The sequence below is a fragment of the Dendrobates tinctorius genome, unplaced genomic scaffold (assembly GCF_039654945.1).
Source record: "Dendrobates tinctorius isolate UK_male_01 unplaced genomic scaffold, ASM3965494v1 ptg000060l, whole genome shotgun sequence".
In the NCBI taxonomy this organism is placed as follows: Eukaryota; Metazoa; Chordata; class Amphibia; order Anura; family Dendrobatidae; genus Dendrobates; species Dendrobates tinctorius.
In genome coordinates this window covers 14,158,461-14,182,420 of record NW_027361728.1, presented here as the reverse complement: position 1 = coordinate 14,182,420, position 23,960 = coordinate 14,158,461, and the positions used below count along the sequence as shown (strand labels likewise).

The following is a 23,960-nucleotide window of genomic DNA, read 5'->3' as shown; positions in this document are numbered from 1 at the left end:
GATGTTTTATGTATGGTACGCTGGAGGATGGTACTACCTCTGTTAGAGGAAGTGCTCAAAGCTGGATGTGACAGTGTGTTGGGAGTCCTTGATGGGAGAATACTGAATGGGGGTATTGTGGGAACCCCTGGATCTCAGTGTACTGCTTTGGAGTGATTTCTGTGGAAAAGCTTTAGTTATCATTATACATGTAATGGGGGCTTTGGTTGACACTACTTTGAAGGGGGATGTGGCTCGCGACTCTCTCTCTATGCTGAAAATGGTTCTCAAGGTCAGAAAGGTTGAGGACCACTGTTCTAGAGCAATCGTTTTTGTTTTTTTTAAATCATGGGGAAACCTACTGTTTTTCCACTTTTGGCACCTGTCAACTGTTATTCCAACCCAGAATGCTTGGACTACATCCCACAATTTTTTGCCATTTGTAGGATTTGCCTCAGAAACGACATTTTTAATGATCCCCCACAAGTGTTCTATCGGATTAAGATCTGGGGATTGGGCTGGCAGCTCCCTAACCTCTTCAGTACATGTCTTTTATTTTTTATTTTTTTTTTTTTTTAACAGTGGGACTTTCCGGGGACTTCTTGCTAAGAGATTAGATTCACACAGACATCCAACTGTCACAGTACTCGCAGGTAGCTTGAGACTCTCTTTGATCATCCTGGAGCTGATTATTGGCTGGGCCTTTGCCATTCTGGCTATTCTTCCATCCATTCAAATTGGTAGTCTTCAGTTTTCTTCAATGTCTCTCTGGTTTAGCTTTCCATTTTAAAGCACTGGAGATCGTTTTAGGTGAACAGCCTATCATTGTCTGCACTTCTTTATAAGTTTTACCCTCTACAATCAAATCATCTTTTTAATCAAAGTACGCTGTTCTTCTGAACAATGTCTCAAAAGACCCATATTTCTCAGGCTTTCAAGGAGAAATGCACGTACAACACGTCCTGGCTTCACCCTTAAATAAGGGCCACCTGATTTACACCTGTTTCTTCACAGAATGACTGACCTCACTAATTGAATGCCACACTACTATTATTTTGAACAACCCCCTTTCAATTAATTAATCCAATACACAGACTCAAAAACATGCAGATCATGAATGCAGAGTCTGGTGGTTTTCTTAGAATCTACTGTGACAACTGGTAAAATGTATGACATGTGGTAATATAATTTATACCAAAAACAGTGATTAATCTGGTTAGTCATATTGGACTGCTATTATTTTGAACACTACTGTAGATAGCACAAGCCAATGAGTTCAGTAATTTACTACAGCAGTGATGTGCGCTGTCGTTGTGACATTAATGCTGCAGGACAGTCCCTTTACACATAATATCTCTGTACTACATGCTGCTTTCCCAGAAGCTTCTCTGATAATATAAGAGTTATAGTAATTCTTGTTTGCAGTTGATGGAAGTGTACAAATATTATAGTTGTATTGGATTAACACAGAAATCACAAATTAATGTTAGAACAGTGTGATGCTTACATAATATTTTCCACAGACTTAGGTTTGATGAAGATGGAGATTGGGTAGAGTTGGGCTATCTGTAATCGTTTAATGGCATTGCCTGAAACATCAAGGATGCAGTGCTTGCCCTGAAATATAGAGACACAGATTGAAGTTTGGTTAGGTGTTTAGTACTAGAGAACAGCTCATTTAAATATCGCAGGGAGACCAGATCTTACCCTTTCTGCAACCTCCCGCACAGACTGAACACTGGTGCCATAGAGGTGGTTATTGTATTGTCCAGCCTCAATAAATTTGTGATCCTGAATGTCCTTTTCCATCTGCTCCCGAGAAGTGACAAAGTGATAATCTCTCCTGTCTACTTCATAATCCCTTTTTGGACGAGTGGTGTCTGGGGAAAAAAAACACATTATAAATATATAATTAAACCCCTTCAGCACCCAGCCTGTTTTCACCTTGAAGACAAGGCCAAATTTTATATCTCTGACCAGTGTGATCAAGAGGTAATAACTCTTGAATACTTTAATGTATCCCACTGTTTTTTTTCATGCGATATTGTACTTCGTGATAGTGATAACATTTCTTTGATATGGCTTGCGTTTGGGAAAAATTAAACTTAGCGAAAAATTTAGAAAATGTTGCGATTTTCAAACTTAATTTTATGACCTTTAATCAGAGCATTGTCACACAAAACAGTTCATAAATAACATTTCCCAAATGTCTGCTTTACATCAGCACAATTTTTTAAACAAAATTTTTTGTTAGAAAGTTATAAGGGTTAAAATTTGACCAACGATTTCTAATTTTTTCAACAAAATTTACCAAACCAATTTTATTAGGGATTCACATTACATTGGAAGAAACTTTGAGTGGATCTATGATGGAAATTACCAAAAAGTGTTACCGTTCTAAAAACTGTATCCCTTAGGGTGCTCAAAACAGCATTCAATAAGTTTATTAACACTTCACAGGAACTTTTAGAATGTGGAAGGAAAAAAAATGAACATTTAATTTTTTTTCACAAAAACTTTACTTTAGACCCAGTTTTTTTTCACACAGGTAACAGGAAAAAAATGGATCCCAAAATGTGTTGTGCATTTTCTCCTGAGCACGCAGGTACCCCATATGTGGAGGAAAACTACTGTTTGGGCAAAGGCTTGGAATGAGCGCCATTTGACTTTTTGAAAGCAAAATTTGCTGGAATAATTAGCAGATGCCATGTCGCATTTGAAGAGCCACTGGTGTGCCTAACAGTGGAAATCCTCCCAAAAGTGATACCATTTTGGAAACTAGACCCCTGAGGGAACTTATCCAGATGTGTGGTGAGCACATTGAACCCCTAGTTTATAATGTAGGGTAGTGGAAAAAAAAAAAATTATATATATATATATATATACACATACATATATATACACATATATATATACATACACATATATATTATATATAATCATATATATAATATATAATCATATATATTATATATATATATATATATATATATATATATATATATATATATATATATATATATATATATATATATATATACACATACACACACACACATACACACACACACATATGCACACACACACATATCACATTTTTCCCACAAAAATGTTATTTTAGCCCCGAATGTTTTAATTTTCACAAGGGTAAAAGAAAATTGACCCCAAAATTTGTTTGTTGAAGTTTCTCTTAAGTACACCGATACCCCACATGTGGTCGAAAATTACTTGTGAGGCACAGTGCAAAGCTCAGAATGGAAAAAGCACCATATTGGAGTTATGATTTTGCTGGACTGGTTTGAGGGTGCAATGTCACATTGGCAGAGTACCTGAGATGCCAGAACAGCAGAATTCCGTCCAACCATTTTACAAACTAAATTTTGTTTTAGCCCAGATTTTACAATTTCACACCGGTAAATGGGTAAAAATTACACCAAAATTTGTCCTACAATGTATGCTTAATGTAGATATATATGGCTGTACAGTTCTGCTTAGCCACGCGGTCAGATTCTGGAGGGACAGAGTGCTATTTGCATCTTGGAGTGCAGATATTCCTAGAATAGTTTGTGGACTCCATATACAGAACCCTTAAGTGCTAGAAGATCCCATTTTGTAAATTATACCTCTTTGTGCAGTGACAATTTTGATTCCATGGGTGTTTTCTAGAAATAAGCAGCAGTGGATGTTGCAGAGTGAAAATTGCAAACTGTCGTCGTAGTGACCAGTACATTATGCTCAGCTCATGCTTCTGGAGACACGCATCCGTAAATTAGGTGGGCTCTTATGACTACGGAAATGCCAAACATGTGGACGCTAAATTTTGTTTAGGCACACTGCGGCTCATAAGGGATGGGGCGTTTGGATTTGGGCATGCAGAATTTGCTAAATTTCTTTTGGAGGGAGACAAGGAGCCATTTTGCTCTTCCAGATCCTTTGTGCTACCAGTAACGTGGAAGCCCCCTATATTTCCATTGACAGATGACAGACCACGATACTTTTTTTGTGGATTGAATTAACGCTTTATTGGGAATATTTTACATAACGTTTGGGATCACATGTATCCGGCGCTCCACACTGCGCACTTACTTCGGGGTTTCCAATCTAAATCTCTCAGTGATGCGATTCAGATGAAATTCCTGAAGGATCTACGCAGCATAATAAGCTACCTCTGTTGAGTGATGTCATTTTTTCCCCCGAAGTGCACAAAACTGTGGCGGACTGGGTTTTTATGCACGCCTAAAAAGATGGACACCGATGGATCTTAGGCCAGACAGTGTCTACAGTGTCTGTCTCATTACAGACGCCTCTCACACAGCCAAACCAGATTTCACACTTTGCACTGATGAGGGCAGTACCCTGAAACACAGTGTCTGCAAATTGAGATTCTGGTTTGGCTTTTATCAAAAGTCATGTAACAAGGCTCGGTAAAGGGTCGACATTTGACTGTTAGGATTGCTACTTCCAATAGGTGGCACTAGAGTTCTAGTCCTCCTCTTCTCTGAAGAGACAATTTGCATATTTCCCAGAGGAGCATTGCGGCTTTTAGTCTCCTCATCTCGGCATGCTTAGCATGTCAATCTCCGCAAGAAGAAACAATACTTCTTAGATATTTAGAATGAAATCCTGATGTAAGTGCTCAGTGTAGTGCACAGGATAAATGTGAACTAATCCAAAATGTTCTCTAACCCAACAGTCCACCAATAAAAGGTTCATCTCAGCCACAAAAACAAGTCCCCACTCGGGTCTATCACCGATTAACAGAAATATAGGGGGTGTCCAAGTAACTGATAGCACAAAGGCTCTGGAAAACTGACATGGCTCCCACCAGATGAAATCTAGTGAAATCTGAGCCCCTAAATTCAATTGCTCCTCTCAATATGGAGCACCACAATGTGCCTAAACCACAGTTAGCAGGGGCGTGGCCTGAGCGGCATGTGAGGAGGACGTGTGCCCGCTGAGCTCCTGCATATTCCTGCTCTATTCAGCCGTTTCGTCCCCACAGCACGGCTAATTTAACCCCTGGAGGCTGCACCGGAGTCGGTGGACACCGCGGGGCACCGGAGATTGCCGCTTCACCCCAGGATATGGGGAAAAGAGGTCAGAGAAGGGTGGCAGGAGAGGCGGAGCAGGGAGCCAAGATGGCGCCGCCGCCTCAGCGCGCGCTTTGGAGGAGGCCGCAGAAGACAGCGCGGCTAGGAACAGGGCAGTGGCGGCCAGGCTGCAGCGCTTTGCCCGCACGGCTGAGGCAGAACAGGAGTCTCTCCAGGACTCTGATATGGACCAGGAGACTGTGGCAGAGGACATGAGCCCGGGAATGGGGGAGGAGGAGGAGGCTGCCCATGCCAGAGAGCAGGGGGGAAGGGAGCTGAGCCTAGCTGGAGTGATCTGGTGGAAAGAAATAAACAGCACCTCACAGCCTTGCAATTGCAAGTTCCAGACGAGCCCACCAACAAAGATGTTATGCTGGCAGTGGTGCACTGTGGGACTGCAATCTCACATGTCCTGACACAACTGGGCTTTCTGCAGGAGTCCATGCAGACTGTGCGACATGACCTGCACAGTGTTAGAGACAGAACAAGTCAGCTGGAAAAGCGTATGGGTGCTGTGGAGAATTCTACCTCTGACTAGGGACAGCATTGTACAGAGCTCAAGAAGGATATGGCAGCTGTCTGGGCTAAAACTGATGACCTTGAAAATAGATCCAGACGGAATAATGTTCGTATTGTGGGCATGCCAGAGCGCTGTGAGGGAAAGAATCCTACTGCCTTCATTGAAACATGGCTTAAAGAAACACTAGGTGAGGACAATCTAACACACCTGTATGCAGTGGAAAGGGCTCACAGAGTCCCGACTCGGCCCCCCCCCCTGCCCCCTGGTCATCCACCAAGACCTGTGCTGGCTAAAATCCTTCACTACAGGGACAGAGACGCTATCCTCAGATACTCGAGAGAACACCCTGACCTTACAATGGAGGGATCCAGAGTCTCCTTTTACCCGGACTTTTCGCCGGAAGTTCAGAAGATGAGGGCGAAGTTCATAGACATCAAGAAGCGTCTGAGAGCCTGTGGCGTCAAGTACTCCATGTTTTTCCCGGCTAGACTGCGTGTTGAGGCCTGGAATAAAAGCCACTTTTTTCTGGACCCCAGGGAAGCTGTGGATTGGTTGGACCTTAATGAGCGACAATTGAGGAAGGAGAGGGAGGAACAGGACTGTGGCTGATGGTTTCTCGACTTGCTTAGCTGTTATGGAGTCATGCGGTTGGAGTCTGCGGTCCTGATGCAATGGACTGCCTAACAAGTTATATTTCTATTTTTTCTTTTATTATTCTGTTATATGCTGGTCTAAGAATTTGTGGTCCTTGTGGGGCCTTAATCTGAATATGGATAAGGGACAATGCATAGTGCTGTGGGGTTGTATCCTGTCAAATGCGGGTAGTGAACAGGAATTGAAGCGCCTGCTGAATGGGGTGGAAGGGTTCGACAGTACCCTTACTTGTTGCACCCTTGGTTCAGTCCAAGGAATTGTTGGAGGGTGTTTTTTGGGGGGAGGGGGGAGGGATTGGGTTCAAAATGTCCTTTGGCATGCTTGTACATTTTAATATTGGCTATGGTTCGGCCGGGGGGAAGATGGTAGGCAATATGCTGTGGTGCGATAATGGCTGATCTTAAGATACTTAGTTGGAATATCAGGGGGTTGAAGTCGCCAGTAAAACGACAGGCCATATTTTCCTTCATAGCGGACCAGAAGCCGGCGGTTGTTTGTTTGCAGGAGACGCATCTCACACAGGAGACGCTGGGAATCCTGGATAAGAGATGGGTACAGGCGGGCTTTCACTCTACTCATTCCCAATACTCTAGGGGGGTTAGTATATTGATTCACTCCAGGACTCAATTTGAGTGCCACCGAGTGGTGGTGGACACAGAGGGGCAATTCGTCCTTTTATCTTGTACAATCTTTTCCATTCCACTGGTGTTGACGTCTATATATGTACCTCCGCCTTATAGCAGTAGAGTTCTCTATAAAGTTCTGGCCATTCTGAGAGATTTTCCGGGGGTTCCGCATTTGGTGGTGGGAGATTTTAATAATATTCTGGATTCACATTGGGACAGGGGTAGCCATGAACCTCTGAGGCTGGGAGGTAATCTTACGCCATTTGGGGTTCTCGTGCGGGAGATAGCTTTGACCGACTTGTGGAGATGCCGTAACCCTGGTGTCCGTCAATTCTCGTGCTTCTCCTCTACTCACTCTTCCCTGTCTCGCATTGATCTGGCCCTGGGTAATGATCTTATGCTGGGTAAAACCTTAGAGGTTAAATATTTGGCGCGAACGGTATCTGATCATTCGCCTGTTTCAGTCATGCTTTCAGGGGGTGGGAACGGGAGGAATGATAGACCTCTCTGGCGTCTTAACCCGTTTTGGCTGCAGCTAGTCGATCGGAGTGGCGGCTTTGTCCCCGAGTTGCAGGAATACCTTAATCTTAATAGAGGCTCGGCCTCTGTTGGGATCGTCTGGGAGGCCTTAAAGGCATACTTGAGGGGAATGTTCATACGAGAGATTTCTAAAATAAAGACCGCCTCTAGGGCAAAATCACAACTTACATTTCGGGAGCTGGAGGATGCGGAAAGGGCCCTTGCGGCGCAGAGCACACCTGCCACTCGGAAGCAATTGGGGGAGGCGCAGTCAAAGGTGACCAAACAGACATTGGAGGTGGCGGCGCAAAAACGGCTGTTTCAATCTACTCAGTATTTTGAGAGTGCGGAAAGTGTGGGGCATTTGCTTTCTGTCGTGACATCGGCACAGAGAGGGTCGGCGGCTTTAGCGGGTCTTCAGTATGTGAATTGGCGACTGCTCACTGACGCACCGGGGATTTTGAAAATTCTAGAGATTTTTTATGCTGACTTGTATTCCTCACATGCTAGGGCCCCGACAGAGGATGTTGTTTCCTTTTTGGAGGCTGCTAATCTCCCAAGGTTGACTCCTGAGGACAGACGCTCTCTAGATAGACCTCTAGGTCTGGACGAGTTGGAGGAGGCTCTGGGAACCATGTCCAATGGTAAGGCTCCTGGGGTAGATGGGTTGCCAGCTGAGGTATACAAGCGGTATAGAACGGTATTGCTCCCTGCTCTATTGACAGTGTTTAATGATAGTCTGGAACGGGGTGTTCTTCCACCGTCTATGCGAGAAGCTGTCATTGCCGTGCTGTTGAAAAAGGACAAGGACCCAACTCTGCCTGCGTCGTATAGGCCCATCTCCCTGTTGACGCTAGACATTAAACTTTTAGCGAAGGTCCTGGCCATTCGACTTTCAAAGGTAGTAGCTGTGTTAATACACCCTGACCAGACGGGGTTTATGCCCAACAAATCGACGGCTATGAATATTAGGAGATTATATCTGAATATGCAGGTGAGGCCTGATAATGCCGGGAAGAGGGTGGTTCTGTCTCTAGACGCCGCTAAGGCATTTGACAGTGTGGAGTGGGACTATCTATGGGCGACGCTTCACTGTATGGGTTTTGGCCCGGGCTTTATTGGCTGGGTTAAGCTCTTGTACTCGGAGCCGAGTGCTCGGCTGAGGGCTAATGGTCAGTTGTCTGACCCCTTTTCACTTCATAGAGGAACAAGGCAGGGATGCCCTTTATCCCCGCTGCTGTTTGCTCTCGCGGTGGAGCCGTTGGCCTCGAGGATAAGATCGGATGCTGGCATAGAGGGATTTCGATATGGGGAGCATGAGGAGAAGGTAGCATTATATGCGGACGACCTGTTATTTTTAGCGGACGCGGACAGATCTTTACAAAACACGATGATACTTCTTGGGGCGTTTGGGGAGGTCTCGGGTCTGGTTATTAACTGGGAGAAGTCTGCGCTCCTCCCACTGGACTCAAGCTCCTGCGATGTGGTAGGTGTGCCGGTTGCAACGTCCCTTCAATATTTGGGCATAAAAATATCCAATAAGCTGACAGATTATGAGAGTTTAAATCTTGTCCCGTTGTTGGACAGGATCAAACAGAAGGTTAAGGCCTGGGCAAAGTTACACCTCTCCGTAGTGGGAAGAGTGAACCTGTTGAAGATGGTAGTTATGCCGCAACTCTTATATGTCCTTCATAATTCCCCTGTCTGGCTTCCTCAGAACAGGTTTCATAAAATTAACATGATTTTTAGAGAGCTTGTTTGGCTGAGACAAGGCGCGAGAATTAAACTTGAACACCTGCAAAAACCTAAGGATGAGGGGGGACTTGCATTGCCCAACCCATGGCTTTATTTTTTGTCTTCCCAGTGCCAACATGTAGCAGGAGGGATGGAGGGCGAGTTGGCGGATTTGGTGGGAGGTCGGAAGATCCTTCAATTTCTAGTGGGACGGGGATCACTGGTGTAGAGTCTGGAGTCGGGTAGATTTCGATCCTTTGCATTTAGGTTTCCTACGGTGCTTCTGATGGTGAGAGTATGGGATAAGCTGAGGCAGCTGAGAGGAATACGCGGTCTTACAAAGTACTCCCCCATATTGGACAATCAACATTTGCCATGTATGAAAACGCTCAGAGGCTTTGCTCACTGGAGGCGGATTGGCATATGGTGGGTGTCGCAGCTGGTGGAGGGAGGGGTTTTTAAAACTTTCGAGCAACTGGGACGGGAATTTCCCCTCCAACGCTCTATGTTTTATCAATATTTGCAGCTGCGTCACGCGTATATGGTGCAGAGCAAAAAAGTTGACCTAACCATACACCATGACGTCCTTATTCATAGGCTCAGTATGCAAAGGTCCACCAGAGGACTAATTTCAATGGTGTATGGTGGTTTACTTGGACAGGTCCTGTCAAAGCATCCTATTGGCGCACTGATAAAGTGGGAACAACAGATGGGTACGATATCAGTGGAACAGTGGGACTCGATTCTACAGATGATTCCCAGATTGTCTCTTAGTGAGCCTGGACGCCTGTCTCAGCTATATGTCCTCTACAGGACATATAGATCTCCCGAATGGTTGTTCAATAGAGGGTTGCGGTCGGACTCAAGGTGCCCCAAGTGTACAATAGATAATGCGGACATTTTACACATGATGTGGACATGTTCTTGCCTGCAGATATTTTGGATCGTGGTCCTTGGCCTTATACACTTGGTCACGGGACAGGATATTTCCAGGGACCCCATGATTTGTGTTCTGGGTTATGTTGATGAGGTGGGAGGGGACCAATATCTTAAAATTGCTGTGGCCAGAATGCTATATGTGGCCCGAAAGCTGATAGCTTATCACTGGATTTCTGACAAAATCCCCTCAAGAAAAGAATATATTAATAGGTTGAACCATATATTATATAGGGAAAAGTCTGTGTATCTTAGGAGAGGTGTGCCGCATATTTTTGGGAAAATATGGGAGGGATGGTTGAAGATTCCCAGCCTGGTTGCCTCGAATCTTCTGGATTAGTGGGTGGGCTTTGGAGGTGGTCTCCTGTAGGTTGTTTCTTGCCTTTTCTCAAGCGATTTGGTTGTGTGATATAATTGGTCTATTCGCTATGTACCAGTTCAAGCCATCGGACAAAGGGAGGGGGGGGTTATAGGGGAAGGGGATGTTTGATAACATGTTGTAAGTTGTACATGCCTGTCATTTCCAAAAACTTTTAATAAAAACTATCTGATTTAAAAAAAAACAAACCACAGTTAGCATGCACATGTTTCACATTAACGTAGTGAGGAGAGTCCATTTAATTTACAGGTGCTCCAGAAGTACATGCTGGGCACAATGTACAGGCACTACAATAGCATATTTGCAATTCTCACTCTGCAACTCATACTGCGTTTGTTTCTGGAAAATGTCTGTAGTGTAAAAACTGTCACTACATACATAGAAGAATTTCCAGAGGGGTGTAAATTCCACTAAAGGGTCACTTGAAGGGGGGGGGGTTCCATTGTTTTAGCACATCAGGGGTTCTGTATAAAGAGTCCACTAACTATTCCAGAAAAATTTGAGCAGCAAAGTCAAAAAGCTCTCCTATCCATCCCATGTGGCCAAAGAGTACTGTACAACCTAATATGGGATATTTTTGACATACAGAAGAAATCGTTTAACAAAATATGGTGCATTTTTACCTATTTACCCTTGTGAAAAAAAACAAAAATCTATGGCTAAAACATTATTTTATTGATAAAAATGTAATTATTAGTTCTGCAGAATGGTAGAAAATATTGTGACACACCTATGGTGTCAATATCCTCACTGCATTACTAGCTGTATTCACCAAGGATTGCAGTTTGTAAAATAGAGTCATTTATAGAGGGGTCTGCTGTTCTGACACCTCAGGGTCTTTCCCAATGTGACATGACACCCGCTAGTCATTCCAGCAAAATCTGCATCTCAATATGGCGCTCCTTCTCTTCAAAGCTTTGCACTGTGCCTGAAAATATAGGCTATTGGCAAACTCGGGAGAAATTGCATAACAAATTACGTGGTCCAGTTCCTCCCAATAGCCTTTTTGAAAATTAAAAACTTGGGACTAAAAACATTTTAATGATTTTTTTTTACATTTAAGCAGCCCAATGTTACACAATTCTGTCAATCTTTTTTTTTTTTATTAAATAAAGTAATTTTTATTTAAATTTTTAATACAAAAAGGAAAAACCAAGAAGAAAACAACAACCCGCAATAGAGGTACATACACCTCTAACCCCGCTCCCCCCTTCCCCCCAGTTTACAACCCCAATGCAAACAATATTTTAATGGTAAAATGGTATAGCTGATTACATATAGTGCCGCTCCTAAAATTGTTACAATAGTACAAAGGAAGATAACAGGTTAATATAAGTCTCAATTAAAGAGCTACATATCTGAAGTCTCCTTATTCTAAGCCAAATCAAATTATAATGTAATAATCTCTGTCAGAGTCAAATCTTGCTCCACCTTTATATCGTCGTACCAGGATAGACCCAACCAACCTGAACCTGGTCAGCTCTCTCGACGCAAGACCAGAATGATCAATCAAACATGCCCATTTTTTCAAATTTGGAAATAAATCTCTCTTGCAATATATACCTCTTTCCAAATTAACTAACCAGCTAATTTTTATTACATATTCTGCAATTGAGGGGGTGTGTTGAGAGATCCAATACTGGGCTATCAATTTTCTGGCCATAAAATGCATTCTAGATACAGCTAACTTCCTGACCTCTTCTGTTGGCAAGTCTTCTATATATCCTAGGATACATACAAAGGGGGTTCTGCTCAGCTCAACCGAATATACTCTATTAATTATCCCTATTACTCCACTCCAGAACGCTTCAAGATTTGGACACGACCATAACATGTGCAGTAGGGTGGCTGTGTTTGTTCGACACCTTGGACAAAGAGGATCAGGCCTACCTCCAATATCGAACAAAAACTTGGGAGTGCGATAAACATGATGAATTACATATAAATGTGACAAACGATGGGCTTCTCCCAGCGAGAGACCGGGAACTCTTTCTAATATTTCTGACCTTAAATTGACCTCAATAGGCCCAATATCTCGCTCCCACCTCTCCTTCGCACGTACAGGATGATTCAGAAGCACCAAATGCAGTATGTCCCAATATAAATGAGAAATCATCCCAGCTGTTCCTGTGGATTTTTCAATAAGCTGTATAATCTTATTCTGTGGCATGGGTTTTCCTGCAATGAGGCTTTCTGCTTGGTACGCGTGTCTATGTTGTAAATACTTGTAAAATTCTGAATTCTGGATCCCAAATTCCATACGCAAATAAGTAAAATCTTTAATTCTATCTCCCTCCAATATGTTCAAATATACGTATCCCTCTTCAGGCCCAGCTCTCAAAACCCTCCAAGTGGCTGAGATTAGAAAGGGAAGGGGTTTACATATAGAAGTATACTGAAACACCCCATGGATAGCCTGCATTTTTTTTTTTTTTTTTTTTTTTAAACTTTTTCCCAGTTTGTGTATTGACAGCAGAGTAGGGAATTCATGTGTTTTTGAACCAAACCCCCTCCCCATCCCCCAAGTCCAATACCTCATAGAGACTATCCGAGTCAAAGTACTGTTGCAAAAGTTGACGCTGAGCTCCCCCTCCCCCAGAATCAGCCCAATGTGGATGTGTTGTAACTGTGCTGCCGTGTAGTAAACCCATGGGTTAGGGACAGCCAAACCCCCATTGCTTTTTTCTCTTTGCAAAAGTTCCAATCTGATCCATGGAGGTCCTTTACCCCATTATTAGCTCTCTAAATAGTGAATTTATCTTATGGAAAAATCTCTGCGGGATCCAATGTGGTGAATTGTGCAGCATATATAGTAATTGAGGCATCCAGATCATTTTGACTAGGTTAGTTCGCCCCACCACCGATAAAGGCAAACGTAGCCAGATATCTTTCTTAAGCTTAAACTTAGAAAGAATGGGGAGGAGAGTAAGGCTCTCATAATCACTGGCCCGTGGTGTAATTTGTACCCCCCAAATATTTAAATTGTGAGACCACCCGTAGGCCTGAAAAATTATAATAGGATGTATTAGCCGTATTATCCACCGGTAGAAGTGCTGATTTGCCCCAGTTGATCCTCAACCCAGAATATTGCCCAAATTCCTGAATCACCCTCATGGCCTCTGGCAGCGCATGAGATGCATTAGCCAGAAAAAGCAATGTGTCATCGTTATATAAATCAAACTTTTCCTCTAGTCCTCCTCGCTGAAACCCCGTTATTTTTGGATTAGAGCTATCGTATATACTCGCGTATAAGCCGAGACATTCAGCCCATTTTTTGGGGCTGAAAGTCCCCCTCTCGGCTTATACGCGAGTCACATACCGGGGGTCGGCCGGGTGGGTGTGTAGGAGATCATACTCACCTCTCATAGCATGTCTCTTGCAGCCCCCCGTGCTTATTCCATCTTCTCTGTGCTGTTTTTCCTGCTTTCAGCGGTCATGTGGTGCCGCTCATTACATATGCACATATGTAATGAGTGGCTCGTTACATATGCGCATATGTAATGAGCGGCACCACGTGACCGCTGAAAGCAGGAAGAAGAGCCCTGAGAAGATGGAATAAGCATGGGGGCTGCAAGAGACATGCTAGGAGAGGCGAGTATAGCAGAGGCTGCCATATTCACCTGTCCCCCGTTCCACCGCTGCGCGTCACTCTGCTGTCTTGCTTCCTCTGGCAGTGACGTTCAGGTCAGAGGGTGCCATGACGTAGTTAGCAGGCGCCCTCTGCCTGAACAGTCACTGTGCCGAGCCAGCAACGCTGAGGAGCAGTAGCTGGAGCAGCAGGGACGAGGAGAGTATATAGGTTTTTTTTTTTTTTTTTTTTAATTGAGGCAGTGGCAGCAGCAGCATTATAAGGGGCCACTAATAACTGTGCATCATTGTAAGGGGCCACTCACTGTGCAGCATTATAAGGGGCCACTAATAACTGTGCATCATTGTAAGGAGCCGCTCACTGTGCAGCATTATAAGGGGCCACTAATAACTGTGCATCATTGTAAGGGGCCGCTCACTGTGCAGCATTATAAGGGGACACTAATAACTGTGCATCATTGTAAGGGGCCGCTCACTGTGCAGCATTATAAGGGGCCACTAATAACTGTGCATCATTGTAAGGGGCCGCTCACTGTGCAGCATTATAAGGGGACACTAATAACTGTGCATCATTGTAAGGGGCCACTCACTGTGCAGCATTATAAGGGCAGTAGCTTCGGCATTTTCCACCCTAGGCTTATACGTGAGTCAATAAGTTTTCCCAGTTTTTTGTGACAAAATTAGGGGGGTCGGCTTATACACGAGTATATACGGTAATCATTGCTGCCATGGGTTCAATGGCCATATCGAATAACAATGGAGATAAGGGACACCCCTGTTGAGTACCCATGCCCAAATGAAATGGAGTAGTGAGACGGCCATTAATTTTAATTCTTTCTTTAGGAGAGCAATAAGCCGGATTACTTACCGGTAATGCTCTTTTAATGAGTCCACAACAGCACCCACTTGGAGAGAAGGATCCGCCCTTAGGAACAGGAAACCTACAGAGATAAAAGAGGACGGTCCGCCTCTCCTCCTCAGTTGGATTTCAGAGTACCCGAAGGACCGCCAATTATTAGGCCATTATATTATTCAATATTTAAATTTTATTAATTTTATTAATTTTACATCTAAGAAGGTATACATTATGTTAACTTTTAGGGAGGGTTAGTGAACGGGTGCTGTTGTGGACTCATTAAAAGAGCATTACCGGTAAGTAATCCGGCTTTTTACTCTTCGCCACAACAGCACCCACTTGGAGAGACTTTCAGAGACCTTCACCTGGAAGGGACCACCGTGCCGAGGACCGCTCTACCAAAGGCTAGGTCAGACGAGCATGATAAGTCAAGCTCATAGTGGTTATAAAAGGTAGAGGGCGTAGACCAAGTTGCAGCCTTACATATAGACTCGATTGCGACGTCTCCCCTTTCTGCCCACGAGGAAGCCATAGCTCTGGCAGAGTGTGCCCTGATACCTTCCGGAGGATCTTCATTGCTCTCTGCGTATGCCAGACTGATCGCATCTCTGATCCACTGAGACAGAGTACCCCTTGTGACCTCATATCCCTTCTTTTGGCCCTGGAAGGAAACAAATAGACCCCTACTCTTCCTCCAACTACTAGACCTCTCAATGTATTGTAATACTGCCTTCTAACATCTAGCGTATGGAACTTTTCTTCCCCCGGAGTAGAAGGGTTACTAAAAAATGAGGGGAGGTGAATTTCTTGTGACCTATGAAACTTCCCGGCCACTTTTGGCAAGTATGAAGGGTCTGGTTTTAATACTAGTTGATCCTGGAATGTCAACAAAAAAGGGGGTTCTATCCAGAGTGCATGTATGTCGCTAACTCTTCTGGCTGAGGTTAGTGCCACTAGTAGTACTGTCTTGAGAGATAGGAGCTTAAGGGATATTGAGTCTAATGGTTCAAAGGGAGGATGTGTAAGGGCCTATAGTACCAGATTCAAGTCCCAAGGAGGAACTCTAGGTATGTGTACTGGTTCGCTCCTCTCACAGGCCGAGATGAACCTGGCTATCCACCTATTGCCTGCCACGTTATAACTATAAAGGGCTCCTAGCGCAGAGACTTGGACTTTTAGTGTATTAACAGATAGTCCTAACGCTTTCCCTTTCTGTAGAAACTCTAGGATTGATGTTATCGGAATTTCTCTAGAGTCGGGAGCCTTATGGAATTCTAGGAATTTTCTCCATATTCTGGTGTAAATTTTTGTTGTAGCTAACTTTCGACTCTGCAGAAGAGTATTTACTAACCCCTCCGAGAATCCTCTTGCTCAACATTTCCCTTTCAAGTTCCAAGCCGTCAAGTGGAGGTTGTCCACATGAGGATGGTAGAATGGCCCCTGCGAGAGGAGCTTGGGGATTGAAGGAAGCACCCAAGGGTCTGTCACTGACATTGCCTGGAGACAAGATAACCATGGCCTCTTGGGCCAGAATGGCGCAATCAAGATTATTCGTGCCTTCTCTGCCCTGATCTTCCTGATTACCTGCGGTAGTAGTATGATTGGGGGAAATGCATATGCAAGCTTGAACCGCCATGAGGCTTGTTGGGCATCCAGAATTTTCGGACTGTCTGCCATTTTTAAAGAGGCGAATCTTCGCACCTGCCTGTTCTCCCTGGTGGCGAAGAGATCTATCTGGGGAAGACCCCATAATGACACAATGTGTGTGAATATTTGCCGGCTCAGGCACCACTCTCCTTGCCATAGTGTATGGCGGCTTAGAAAGTCTGCTTCCGAATTGTCTTTCCCTCTTATGTGGAGGGCTGAGAGAGACAAAAAATGTTTTTCGGCCAAGGACAAGATCTTTCTTGTGGAAGTCATTAATGCGACTGATCGAGTCCCGCCTTGCCTGTTCAGATATGCGACCACTGTAGTGTTGTCTGACAGGATCCTCACGTTTTCTCCTTGTAACTGTGGAAGAAAATGATATAATGCATGACTAACCGCCTTCAGCTCTTTCAAATTTGCTGAATCCTGCTCCTCACTTATATCCCATAGGCCTTGGGCGAAGATGCTTCCCATATGAGCTCCCCATCCTGTGGGGCTGGCGTCAGTAGTAATTATACGGGAGGGTGTTATTACCCATGGTACTCCCGATAGGTTATCCTCGTCTAGCCACCATGCTAGGGAGGTTAGGACCGTCTGAGATAAAGTGATTTTCTTCCTCAAATTTCCACGGTCCTAAGTTTCCTCTAAGAGAATTTGATGCTGTAATTCTCTCGTCTGGAATTGAGCCCACCGAACGGCCGGGATGCAGGAAGTAAGGGACCCTAGGAGGAACTTTGCTTCCCTTAAGGATATGTGTGGTTTGTCTATTGCTACCCTGACCTTCGTTTTAATTGCTGTAATCTTTACCTGTGGTAGCAGACATTTTTGGCTTATGGAATCTAATTGGAGACACAGGAAGGACTTAACTGACTGTGACTCGATTCTGGACTTCTTGAAGTTTATTATCCACCCAAGAGCCTGTAGGGACAAGATTGCATCAGCAACTCGTTTATTACATTGTCTAGTTGAGTTCCCCATTATCAAAAAATCATCCAAATAGGGAACTATCAGTGTGTCCTTCTGTCGTAAGAAAGCCATTACTTTCAGCATCACCTTTGTAAAGACTCTTGGTGCGATGGAAAGGCCGAATGGCATGGCTGTGAACTGGAGGTGTTGTATGGTACCCTCGAGGAAGACCGCCACTCTGAGGTATTTCTGGAATCTGTAATGGATGGGAAGATGATAATAGGCATCCTTCAGATCCAGGCCTGCCATCATACAATTGGGGTAAAGGAGCTTAATTGCAGATCTAATGGACTCCATTTTAAATCTATGATTTATTATAAATGAATTTAGTTTCCTCAGGTTAATTATAGTCCTGAATGAGCCAACTGGTTTAGGTATCAGAAAAAGAGGGGAGTAAAATCCTCTCCCTTCCTGTCCTTCAGGCTCCCGGACCAAAACTTTTTTGTCCAGCAGACTGAAAATTTCAGTCTCTAAAGCTTGCTGTTGGACTGGTGAGCTGAGGGATGTTACGATGACGGAGTTACGGGGTACGTGATGGAACTCTCATTTTAATCCTTCCCTAATAATGCCCAAAACCCAAGGGCTGGCCTTAATTTTTTCCCATTCCTGGAGAAAAATTTTAGTCTCCCTCCCACTGGAGGAACTGGCTCCTTAGCTCCTATCTCTGCGGAAGGAGGATCCTCTAAACATAGCACCTTTGCCTTTTTCTTCCTTCAGGGTCCAGCGATTTTGATTCTCTGCTGGTCTTCCCCTGCCAAATGGTCGTCTCCTAAACGCCCTCCTATAAAATGGGAGAGAGGGGTTAGGGAACCCTTTTTTCCTTTCCTTTGGTAAGGATTTCATCTAAAGCTTTCCCAAACAAAAACTCACCCTCACAAGGTATGGCACAGAGCTTTGCCTTGGATTGGGTGTCACTTTTCCAGCTTTTAAGCCACAGGCTACGTCTGGCGTTATTTAGCAAGCCTGCTGTTCTGGCTGCCATGCGTAGCGAATCGGCTGAATCATCCGCTATATATGCCACTGCGCCATGAATTAGTGGTATAGCAGCTCGTAGCTTGTCTCTGGAGATTTTTTCCTCTATTTGCTGGTCTAGTTGATCAATCCGGACCAGCATAGAGCGAGCTGTGCACGTACTGGCTATTGCCGGTTTAAACGTGCCCGTAGCTGCCTCCCATGCCCTCTTTAGTGAGGCATCCGCTTTCCGGTCCAGTGGGTCTTTTAGAATCCCTGCGTCTTCCACTGGTAAGGCCGACTGTTTTGAGGCTGAGGTGACTGCCGCGTCGACTTTCGGGACCTTAGACTATGACAACTCCTCGTCGCTGAAGGGGTACCTTCTTTTTGGCGCTGAGGGAAGATAACCTCTCTGGTCCTGCTTCTCCCATTCCTTTTTCACCAAGGCCTTTATAGCTGGTATGACAGGAGAAGCTCTCCTCTTCCTATCTGTTAGCCCTGCAAACATAATTTCTTGTGTCGCTTGCGGCTCCTTAGTCTCTGTGCATCCCATGGTGTTCCTCACCGATTTAACCAAGTTGTCCATGTTATCTAATGGAAAACATGAACGCCCCTCAATATCAGAGGAAGATGATGATGTGGCTGTATCGGAACTGTCCGAGACTATTGCCTCGTCCTCCTCTGTATCCAAGCTTACTGCAGTCGGTTTGTTAGTCTTAGATTTTTTAGGTATGCTGCTAGACTGGGTTAGGGCATGTAATTCCTCCCTTATTATAGCCCTTATATCTGTGGCTGATGTTGAAGCCTGCTTTGCGGTTTCGTTAATGCATTTTTTGCATAGCCTCTTTGTATAAGAGTCCTGTAGAGGACGTGTACAGAGGGCACATTCCATATTTTTGGATTGTTCTTTCCTTAGCCTATGGTGGACATGGCGGAGGAGAGAGAGAGACAGAGATATTTAACAGCTTGATAGGCAGAGAGTCGTCCACTCACCCAGAGAAGCTGTAGGTACCGGCTCAGGAGGCTGAGGAGGAGGCTTGTTGGCGTGGCTTCTATGGTTTCTATCCGAGGAGCCACGACGTGAGTGATCCTTGGCTGCCGCTGTATCACCTGCCTGGGGATGCGTGTCCTGTCCTGTCTTGGGGAAGACATGCTTGCACGCGCTATCCAAATCCCCACTGTCTTCTTATAGCCCCCTTCATTACCGGGTACCTCTCATCCCCCCCCACCGGGCGCGGCTAATTAGCATGCGACCGGCCTGTATTACCGCCGCCGGCGCAGCAACATTAAACCAATTTTTTTTTTTTCATTCTTCCTTGAGGGGGCGGGGAGTGCTCCTTCATGCCTAGTCTCGCGCGGCTCTATGAGACCGCGCCTGCGCTGTGCACTGAGGAACCTCCGGTAACCCGGAAGTTCCTCCTTACCTCCTGTCAGCGCTGCATGTGCGTCCTCCTAGACGCTGAAGCCCCAGGAACGCCGGAGATTTACCGCCCTCGGTTCTGCACTCCCACACGGACCGGGATGGCTCTTTCCCCAAAATCCTGGTGGCGTGTCTGATCAGAAAACGCCCCGTCGGCCTCACCCGGTACCGGCATTTCTTATTGCACTGCCGCTGGCCCAGTCGAGGAGGGAGCCGGATTCCAGCACTCCCCCGTCGCTGCTTCTGGACCGGAACCCCTGCCGTTCGCACAGATACTGCACAGGCGGTTCCCTGGCCCAGGTATGTCTTCTGTAGAAAATCCTGCGGCTCCTATAGGAACAGGAAACCAACTGAGAGGCGGACCGCCCTCTTATCTCTGTAGGTTTCCTGTTCCTATGGGCGGATCGCCCTCTCCAAGTGGGTGCTGTTGTGGCGAAGAGTAAAATAGGAGCTTTACCCAAGAGATAAATGAATCCCCCAGCCCAGAGAAATTCCCACTCAACAAAATCAAAGGCCTTGGCTGCATCAAGAGAGCAGACCACTCGGTTGTCAGCCAGTAATTGTAAATTAAGATATAACCGTCGAATATTTACCGCTGTTGATCTGGAGGGGTGTCAATCATCTTTAGGTTTAAAATTTTCACTTCACCCCTAGACAAATTCCTCAAGAGGTGTACTTTCCAAAATAGGATCACATGTGGGTAGCTTCAGCTCTTTTGGCATGTCAGGCGCTCTTCAAACGTGACCTGGCGTCTGATATCTATTCCAGCCAATTTTGCACTCCAAAAGTCAAAAAGCGCTCTTTCCCTTCTAAGCCATGTCGTGTGCCCAAACAATAGTTTTCAACCTCATATGAGGTATAAGTGTACTCAGGAGCATTTGCACAACAAAATATACAGCCCATTTTCTCCTGTTACCTTTCTAAAAATGGGGCTGATGAAACATTTTTTGGGGAAAATTTTTTTTTTTTTTATTTTCATGGCTCAACTTAATAAATTTCTATGAAGTACCTGTGGGTTCAAGATACTCACCACACCTCTAGATAAATTCCTTGAAGGGTGTAGTTTTCAAAATGGGGTCACTTGTTGGGGGGATTTCCATTGTTTAGGCGCATCAGGGACTCTGCAAATGCAACATGGCATTCGCTATCTATTGCAATAAATTTTGCACTCCAAAAGTCAAACGGTGGGCACTTTACCTTCCGAGCCCTTCCAGGTTCCCAAACAGTGGTTTTCTCCCACATGTGGGGTATCTGTACTTTGGAGAAATTGCAGAACAAATCCTATGGTCCATTTTCTCCTGTTACCCTTGTGAAAATGCAAAATTTGGGGCTAAAGCAATATTTATGAGGTGAAAGGAAAATTTTAATTTTTCCTTCTTCATTGCTTTAATCCCTGTGAATCATCTGAAGGGTTAATAACCTTATTGAATGTGGTCTTGAGCAGTTTGAGGGGTGCAGGTTTTAGAATAGAATCACTTTTGGGTATTTTCTGTCATATAGACCCCTCAAAGTCACTATAGATGTAATGTGCTCCCTGAAAAATGGTTTTGTATATGTTGTTGCAAAAATTAGAAATTGCTGAACTTTCAACCCTTGTAACTTTCTAACAAAAAAAAATGCTTAAATAATGATGAAGATGTAAAGTAGACATGTGGTAAATGTTATTTATTAGCTATTTTGTGTGATATACCCATCTGGTTTAATGGCATAATTAGTAGTTTAAAAATTGCAAAATGTTTGACAAAATTCCGATATTTTCACAAATAAACAAAAAATATCGACCTAAATTTACCATTAACAAAGTACAATGTGTCACAAAAAAAAAAATAACCTCTCAGAATCACTGGGATATGTCAAAACGATCCAGAGTTATTACCTCAAAGTGACGCTGGTCAGAATTGTAAAATTTGGCCTAGTCAGGTACGTGAAAACAGGGGTTTGTGAATGGGTTAACACACTTTTTTTTTATGCCATTGGCTTCTGTAACAAAATAATAAATACAGCATACACCTTTTCATGAATTAGGAGCGTCTGGCAAGTACCTACATGCACTATGCCAGAAATCTTACTTCATTCAGGGACTGGAGTGAGATTTCTGTACAAAATGCCACAGCTTGTCATGAATTACATGAGCTATGGTGCCATGCCCTCACTGTAATCCAGCTCTGCCCATTTTGACAAAACTGGGAAAGACTAGCATGAAAATATTAACATTTTGCAACTTTTCAAAGCTTTTATGACACTTTTCTGGTGTAAAAGCTTTGATGAATCAGGGAAATTGCGTTTATAAAATGTCAGTTTTGTGGTCATTACAATAACGGCTTTAAAAAACGTTACATGTAAATACAGCGATATCAGCCTGAATGTTCTATGCATTATTTCAATAAAGTATATCTGGTCTCGTTCAACTTTTTTCATGTGCATCCTCAGGTAACATAGCAGTGAATAATTTGCACAAACTTTCACCAACATCCAGGCAACAGTCAAAATAAGGTTGAAAAATAAGTCAGTAAGTCCTCTGCTTTGTGCCGAAGAACTGGCATAATTGAACAGAATATACATACCGTATACACATGACCAGAACACAAATGTCAAGAGTAAGACTTTAATAAGAGGAATTACTCACGTGGGACACATGACCCAAACTTTTCAGGGAATTCAGAAATCAAGTCATCATTTATCCGGTCCTTCATTGGCCCTAGAATAATTACTGGCCTGGAGTAGTTCACTAAGAACCCAAAAAGAGACAATATATTACACATCTAGAAAATAAAAAAGCAGACTGAAATACAGTTTAGTCATGAGTAATTTAGGCGCAGTAATAAGATGAAATTAGGCAAACTTAAAAGATTATTGTAGAAAACAACCATATCCTTCCAAGAAGTAATAAATTACAGCAAAAAAATCATTTTGATGTGAAATAAGTCTTTAACATTCTTTCTAAGGCAATAGTTATTTAGAGGTTTCCCATCTCTGTAAGGTATGCAATAATTGAATCACAGCTGTTACCTTCACAAATCTCTAACATACCGTATATACCCGTGTATAAGCCGACCCCCCTAATTTAGCCACAAAAAAACTGGGAAAACTCTGACTCGTGTAGAAGCCGAGGGTGGAATCCATAGTTTATGCCCCCATATGCTGCTCCATAGATTATGCCCCCATATGCTTCTCCATAGTTTATGCCCCCATATGCTGCTCCATAGACTATGCCCCCATATGCTGCCCCACAGACTATGCCCCATATATGCTTCCCCATAGACTATGCCCCATATATGCTGCCCCATAGACTATGCCCCCATATGCTGCCCTATAGACTATGCCCCATATATGCTGCCCCATAGACTATGCCCCATATATGCTGCCCCATAGACTATGCCCCATATATGCTGCCCCATAGACTATGCCCCCATATACTGCTCCATAGACTATGCCCCCATATGCTGCCCCATAGACTATGCCCCCATATGCTGCCCCATAGACTATGCCCCCATATGCTGCCCCATAGACTATGCCCCCATATGCTGCCCCATAGACTATGCCCCCATATGCTGCCCCATAGACTATGCCCCCATATGCTGCCCCATAGACTATGCCCCCATATGCTGCCCCATAGACTATGCCCCCATATGCTGCCCCATAGACTATGCCCCCATATGCTGCCCCATAGACTATGCCCCCATATGCTGCCCCATAGACTATGCCCCCATATGCTGCCCCATAGACTATGCCCCCATATGCTGCCCCATAGACTATGCCCCCATATGCTGCCCCATAGACTATGCCCCCATATGCTGCCCCATAGACTATGCCCCCATATGCTGCCCCATAGAATATGCCCCATATGCTGCAAAAATTAATGCCATACTTACCTCTCCTGGGTCCATCACCGCTGTCTGCCGCTCCTTGTGTCAATGACTGTTCAGCCAGCAGAGGGGCGGCGCGCACTAATCATGTCACCGCGCCCCCTGCTGCCTAAACGTCACTGACACAGGATGCAGCAGAGACAGCCGTGAGCAATGATGGACCGGGGGACAGGTGAATATCGCTATACTCACCCATCCTGCCGCGGTCTCTGCAGCCTCGCTCGCTTCT

General features: G+C 44.4%; 1 protein-coding gene across 22 annotated transcripts in view; it reads right to left on the bottom strand.

The window, feature by feature from the left end:
- The window catches only part of DLG1 (discs large MAGUK scaffold protein 1), a 322,080-nt gene that overhangs the window by 35,275 nt on the left and 262,845 nt on the right, over nucleotides 1–23,960 (bottom strand). For all 22 annotated transcript variants that reach the window (XM_073578713.1, XM_073578705.1, XM_073578707.1 and 19 more), the window contains 3 exons: nucleotides 22,492–22,593; nucleotides 1,687–1,859; nucleotides 1,487–1,596 (listed from right to left, as the gene is read on the bottom strand). In XM_073578713.1, coding sequence (XP_073434814.1) covers nucleotides 1,487–1,596; nucleotides 1,687–1,859; nucleotides 22,492–22,593 — 385 coding nt within the window. The remainder of the gene's footprint in view (nucleotides 1–1,486; nucleotides 1,597–1,686; nucleotides 1,860–22,491; nucleotides 22,594–23,960) is intronic.